This window comes from Olea europaea, unplaced genomic scaffold, assembly GCF_002742605.1.
Source record: "Olea europaea var. sylvestris unplaced genomic scaffold, O_europaea_v1 scaffold1778, whole genome shotgun sequence".
Taxonomy (NCBI): Eukaryota; Viridiplantae; Streptophyta; class Magnoliopsida; order Lamiales; family Oleaceae; genus Olea; species Olea europaea.
In genome coordinates this window covers 37,852-45,487 of record NW_019235513.1, presented here as the reverse complement: position 1 = coordinate 45,487, position 7,636 = coordinate 37,852, and the positions used below count along the sequence as shown (strand labels likewise).

The window sequence follows — 7,636 nt, the reverse complement described above, 5'->3', positions numbered from 1 at the left end:
GATATTGTTTCTTTTCATATAAAATGATAATTATATCGTTCTATCTAAAAATAACGATTCGACCGTCCACAACCACCCTTCATGCCTTCAACATATGTAAGACGATTGAAAGAAGTCATCGAGTAGATTGATACCGTTTAAATGACTTAGAAAGAGCAAACGAAGATACTTTTTATTGGAACAGTTCGAATGTGGTATATAATCATGAGAACAAATATGTTCTCATAATTTCTTTTGAGGGAGATCGAACCCATTTAATTATCTATTTTGATCATTTTAAATATGTCAAATACACGTCTGGTGGTCATGAACGGTCGAATTGTTATTTTTAACATAAACAATATAATTGTCGTTTTATTTTAATTGAAACGATATGTATGTAGTTTTAGTTATGATTTAAGTTAAAACGATATCAACGTAGTCAAACTTGTATTGAAACGATAATAATATCGTTATTATCAAAATCACAAATAAAGTAACGATGTTCATATCGTTTTAGTGCAAATTTGACAAGTTTGAAATCGTTCCAATTCAAATAATGATTATAACGACATAGATATCGTTTCTTTTCATATAAAACGTCAATTATATCGTTTTACTAAAAATAACGATTTGACTGTCCACAACCACTCAACACGTCTTTAACATACCTAGGACGATCAAAAGAAGTCATCAAGTGGGTTGATGACATTCAAATGGTTTAGAAAGAACGAACGAAGATACTTCTTTCTGTCGAAATATTTCGAATGTTGTATACAATCGTGGGAATGAAAATATTTCCATAGTTTCTTTTGAGTGAGACCAAACCCACTTGATTATCTATTTTGAGTATCCTACATATGTCTGATTCATGTCTGATGGTTGTGGACGGTCGAATCATTATTTTTAGCAAAAACGATATAATTGTCGTTTTATTTTAATAGCAACGATATGTATGTAATTTTAGTTATGATTTAAGCTAAAACGATATCAACGTCGTCAAACTTGTATTGAAACGATAATGATGTCGTTATGTATCGACTTACAAGTAAAATAACGACATTCATATCGTTTTAATACAAATTTGACGAGTTTGAAATCGTTCTAGTTCAAATAATAACTATAACGACATAGATATCGTTTCTTTTCATATAAAATGTTAATTATAACATTTTGACTAAAAATAATGATTCGACCGTCCGCAACCGCTCAACACGTCTTCAACATACCTAAGACAATCAAAAGAAGTCATCAAGTGGATTGATGACATTCAAATGACTTAGAAATAACGATCGAAGATATTTGTTTTTATAGGAATAGTTCGAATGCTGTATACAATCGTGGAAACAGAAATATTCCCATAGTTTCTTTTGAGTGAGATCAAATCCACTGTTGACCTATTTCAATCGTCCCATTTATGTCGAATACATGTCGGGTGGTCGTGGATCGTTGAATCGTTGTTTTTAGCAAAAACGATATATATATATTTTTTTTATATAAACTTAAATGATATATATGTTGTTTTATTTATGATTTAAACTGAAACGATATTGATGTTGTCAAAATTATATTGAAACGATAATTATATCGTTATGTAGCAAACCACAAAATAACATAACAATGTCCATATTGTTTTAATACAAATTTGACGTGTTTGAAATCGTTCAAATTTGAATAATAACTACAACAATATAGATATATAATGCTATCAATATCATTACCACTCGAGAGCAAATGGTCCCTTGGAAGCGAGCGCAACAGTTCCCTATGTCGTGTGTGCTATGTAAGTTTTTTATATAACGACATCTATGTCATATTATTGGTCTATAATAACTTCAATGCCATTATGAAAATCAATGAAGTGGCATATTTTTATACTAGAACAACATTAATTTCGTTTTGTGTTTCAGGAACGATTTCAATATTTTTATGTAAATTAGTGCAATTTTCGTATTGAAACGACATCAATATCATTTTATGTTTCAGGAACAATTTCAATGTCGTTATATGAATCTATGCATTTTTCATATTGTAACGACTTACGTGTCAACTATAACGATATAAAAGTCGTTTATCTGTAATGTAAAAAAATATAACAACGTAAAGAGATTTTAACTTTGTTCTAATAGCATAAAAGTGAGAGTAGCACAATAACTACAAAATCTAATAAATCATTTTGTGCTTCCAATAAATACAAAATAATAAAATTACAAGTCATGACAATTATACAACTTTAAGTTTCACTACTAGCTGTTTGACATTTACAAGTAGAGCGAACATAACTAGTTTTCTTACAGTTGGAGCCTTAGACATTGTAGGAACAAAAGTTGACTTCTCCATTTGGTATAGCATTGTATCGACCTTCAACATCTCTCTAACTTTATACAAGCTTACACAAGAAATTATTTTTCAAACAAGAATGATCGATATTTTCCCTTTGCCATTTATTGCATTTTTCATTTTCAAGCGCTTTCAACTGATTGCTCATATTCAATTAGAAAACAAATTGAATCCATAACATATCCATGATGGCCATAATTACAATTAACATAAGAATTGTAAATTTTTTATCAAATATCAAACTTCGTACATTATTGATAACGAGATGTATGTCGTTATAATTTTTAGAAAACGATATGTAAGTCGTTTTGGACGGAAAAAATGAAATATATGTTTTATAGTAAAACAACAAATAGAATAGCCAAACATGTGTTTACCAGCATATTCACTTAAAAAATAAGAGTTGATGAGAAAATGGGAAAGCAACCCATATCAAATCTATAATTCGATGATAAAATAAAAAAAAATCATTACTAACAAATGAACACCATAAACACGAATCACAACATGTGATTCAAAAAAATTAAACAAGAAAGTAGCCAAAATATTGAAATTTAATATTACCTTCTCTTCTTCTTCAAATACCCATGAAGAATACTATAAGGTTTGATTACTTACTTCAACCAAGTGAATATTTAAGATAATGATAATAATATATTTTGGGGTTTCATGAAGAAGATGATAAAAAAGAAAAAGAATAATAGAGAATGGTCGATCCAACTGTGGAAGAAATGAAGCCAAAATTGAATTAGGGTTAAATGAAAATTGAAAGGGGAATTGGGGCTTTATGTCTTTTACATATAAGGATATTTTAGTCATTTAAAATTTGCATTTTCCTTTTCTTTGTATCCTAAGGTTATCTAAATAAAAAAGATAGTTCATAGTATTTTTAAATAAATTTTTTGTTTGACTGGGCTTATTAAATGAATCCCCCTTGATACTGTGGTATTAAATTGTCGACGCACTATTTTATGGCTACATGTCTTATCTTCAACGGTTTTTTTCATTTAGGACGGGGCTATACCTTTTCATCTGTGAAGAGTTCCTTAATATCACTAGGAAACACTATAATCTATATTCGATTTCGTGTAATAAATCCTCCGGCCACAGTTAGCTTATATCTCTTATGAGTATTACCATCGGCATGAACTTAAATATTCTAAAAATGAGCACAATACAGTACTTGAAAGCATTGAAGGAAATAAAAACAAAGCATAGGATGGTTATACAATACATCATTTGTTGTTGTGTTACAGCGTTTTCAACCACAACCCAAGTTTTATTCAACATATTTAGGAAAGCTGAAACTGAAGGTGAACTTAGCAATCACATTTCCAGACCACTGGAGCCAATTAACTTGGTAAGACCAAATGTAATCCCCATAGCCATCCAGCCACCGACCACCACCCTAGGACAAGAACTCGCCACCGGTGTCCCGCCTACCACTGCCCCGACTCCCCCAAAAGCAACCAATGCTAAGGTGACTGCTGCCACCACCACTCCTAGCCTCACCTTATAGTTTGCTATAAATGCAGCTGCAAGTAATGGTACAACGGCACCTAGAGAAAATGCAAGAGCTGATGCCATGGCTGCCTGCCAAGGTTTAGGGAGTTTTTCCTTTTCCAATTCTACTTCGTTCTGTCCATTGTTTGTCATTCTCTTTTCTCTCTTCATTTGGGCTATTTCTATGTCTAGTTGAGAGTGCACAGAGACAAACTCTCCAATCGCCATGCTACAAGCACCAGCGAATAGTCCTGCAAATCCGGTAAGAACCATCACCTTGGCATCTTCTTTAACAGCTCCAACTCCCATCATTAATGACGCAGTGCAGACCAATCCATCATTGGCCCCGAGCACAGCAGCACGAAGCCATTGTGCCCTTTGTGAGTAATCAAAGTATTTATCTTTAGGAAAATCACATTGATTTTGTTGTGCATTGTGCTCAGGGATCACAATTTGGAGATGGTTTGGGTTTGAGGCAGCCATGAAGATTATACTAAGTAGCAGATAGCTAAGAGGTTATTACTAATGAGAAGTTTCTTATTTGAGACACAATGCTGCAAGAATGAGTGCAGGGTTATATATACTAAGGGGTACTTAATAAAATAGTATTAATGGCGATGGATGCAGTGGAAATAAAGAAAAGAAAAAGGTGAAGTGTGAGGAGCACAAGCCTTGTTTTATTTAATCTAAAGCTGTAAGCACTTCCTTTTTAATATATTGTAGTTGAACTAACACTAGACTAGACAGAATTAATGAGCATTTGCATAAGAAATACTCGTCAGTTGTAATACAATCCCCTATGAGCATCGAGGCTTCTCATCATCTGGATAATCATCCATAAACTTCCCTCTCTGGCTAAATTTTCAGCAATCGATACCAGCACACCATTGATGCTGGAGTCTTATCTTGCTTTGAAGTTAGGTTGCACAAAAATAGAAACGGAAAATGCAATCTTTATCATGTAAATTCTATTTCTACATCTTTTCCAGTTCACCTAATTTCTCTCTTAAAACATCTATCTAAACTCGACTAAACATTTTTTTTTTTTTTTTTAAATCAAGACCCTTCTTTCTTTCTGTAGGTGGGATTGGCCAATCTTGCATCCTCTTGATAATGGATTTCATTTTAGGAGAGCACTCAGTGGTAATGATACATTTAAAAATGGAGAAGTGTGTTTTCCACACAAAGTGGGAAGATTTTTCATTAAATTACTAGAGGGAGTGTGCATTCCACACAATGGCCACAAGCCTCTCTATTTATTTAAATGAAATAGTGCACACGGTGGTTTGATTTATAATGAAGCTTTTTAACTCCACTGGATGAGAAAACTAATACTTTTTTCTTTGCAGTCTCCCACCTTTTTGGCCATGGCAGTTTTTGAAGAATTTTGCAATTATTGTTATTGCATCCCGAGATAATGACATGAAATGAAACTCGCGATATAAATGATTGAGAAAGCAGGCTATAGCAGATGGAGTTGAGCTCAAGGTATGTGAAAATAACTGAGGTTTTAATTTCATTTATGAGAAATAGTACAATAACTAACTCAAATGTGTCGTATTCTTAAAACTTATTCCAAGTTTTGCAACTTTGTTATTAGGTCTTCCCGCGCTCCTCTCCCTTGTTTCGTTTCTATTTTGGGATTTATACAATTGATAGATATCACTCCAAGACAACATAGATCATAGAAACTATCTTGAAAACTTAACCAAAGCACAAAGACTGCGATTTTTCAAAGCTACAAGCCATTTATCATACATGATTCTACTATATATACACTATTCCATGTTTAACTAATGATTCACATAACCATTAATATTTAACATTAAGCCCCTGTTTGACTCAGATTATAATCAAATTTTAATTTAAGTTAAAAATCAAACAATTAATATTAGTCACATTTTTCATAGATCCCACAACTTTTCAACTGCACATTCCAAAAACTTCTATCAAAATCTTCTAAAAATCTAATTTTAATTTCCATGAGCCTGTTTTGTACATATTAAAATTTAATTTTAATCTAAGTTAAAGTCAAATAAGCAATATTAACCACATCTTTTATGGATCCAACATTCTTTCAACAACACATTTCAAAAACTTCTACCACCATCTATTAAAAATCTAATTTTAATCTCCACCAAACGCTAAGGAAATCTTCAATTGCTTTCAGGAGGATAGAATCTGGAGATGGTATACACTATCAGAAGATAAATTTATAGGATGTAACGTTAAGAGGTCAAAACGACCTTCGATATGTTAGATAGTGCATGGTTAAGGGAAAAAGACATGTGGGAATGCTCTCTCCAAATGCAAGTAGGATATATGGCATATGGCATAGAGATGTTTGACAGCGCAAGGAAGAAAATGCTGGAATTTGTGCCAAATGAAACTATTACTCAAGAAACTAACATTATAATTCTTGAATTCTGTTCTTGAATCTCAAGTCAATTAAGGATCACATCAAGATGACACCACTACAGATTTATTAACCTTTTGGATACTTGAATCATCTTTAGAAATACTAGTATTTTGGAATTAGTTTACCCAAGTGCAACAGAAACTACACAATGAATGTGTGCAGACGTTTCTCATACAACATAAACATCCTCTAAAAATAAAAATAAAAATTTGAATTTTTTTTCTAACGTATGCATGTGCATATATTATTCGACTAGTGCACTTGTTTATCAGTCATTTTTATTATACTATTAAGAACTTTGGTAAATATAAAAATAGTCCAACTTTTCCGATAGAGTAAAACAGGAGGCGGCTAAGTTTAGAAAATAATGTGAGGAAATGACCATTATTTTCGGACCCTAGGTTTAATAGAGGGTAGGAACACACTGTATCGACAATTTCGATTAATTTAACATATGAATCTCCAGCTACACATTGTAATATGTAGAAAAACTTATCTAAGGCGTATGAGCTATACATCTAAAAAACAAATGGTAGAAACATTCGACGTCTCCATGTAGCAAGCGCTACTTCATTGTCACATGACAACGATTTATGGAGCTACTTTAATTCTTGTAAAGTTACTCAACATTCTAATAGTTGTTCTTCTCCTACCTATACTATATAAATATTGGTACAAGTTCATTTGAATTAGCTATTTACAAGACATGCTCACTATTTTAAACAAGAAAAACGAAATTGACACAAAATTTGATATAATCAGAGCTGATCTGTGTTTGACGAAATTCATCTTCCAAATCCAACGGGAAGTAATGCAGGAAGAAAGTGCGGTGGCAATGGCCTGGTTGAAGGGAAGCCAACATGCACTTAAATGGACCATTGAAAATCTGCTGTCCAGATTTTGGTGGCCAACGGCAAATGGTGGATCACTCTCTTTTACAATCCTAGAAGATATAACACCACAATCTGTAGAAATTGCATTTACTTCACCACAAGTTGCTTGGATGATGAATATTTATGGATACAATCCCCAAAGGTGTGCCGTTAAATGGACATTCCCAATCTTGAACAAGGAAAGATCGCACGTTTTCCTAGCACAAGGCTTCCTCCGCCGTCAAGAATAGGTTTGCCCACTCCAACACCATTTTATTTCAAGAGTAGATTTAGGCCCCGTTTGGGAGTGATTTTTCACCCCCAAAAAATTATTTTTTTGACCATTATTTCACTATTCTAGCAGTAATTTTTGACTTCTTCTCTCATAGATGATCTCCCTTTTCTCTTAACAGTTAAAAAATCAATTCTCAAAATCACTGCTGAACAAATCCTTAATTAAAGTATAAAATGGTAGATTAATCAAGAAATGGGAATTTTTATTATTTGCTCAATTTAAGAGAGC

The 7,636-nt window shown here is 32.6% G+C and overlaps 1 protein-coding gene across 1 annotated transcript; it reads right to left on the bottom strand.

The window, feature by feature from the left end:
* Positions 1-3,468: 3,468 nt before the first annotated feature.
* Positions 3,469-4,353, bottom strand: LOC111378164 (vacuolar iron transporter homolog 4-like). Its single transcript, XM_023001328.1, has one exon. The coding sequence runs from the start codon at positions 4,303-4,305 to the stop codon at positions 3,646-3,648; it is 660 nt and encodes a 219-aa protein (XP_022857096.1). The 5' UTR covers positions 4,306-4,353; the 3' UTR covers positions 3,469-3,645.
* Between the last annotated feature and the right edge of the window lie 3,283 nt (positions 4,354-7,636).

What these genes read in the sequence shown, in the direction of transcription:
- LOC111378164 (XM_023001328.1), bottom strand. Translation starts at nt 4,305, where the DNA reads ATGGCTGCCTCAAACCCAAACCATCTCCAAATTGTGATCCCTGAGCAC.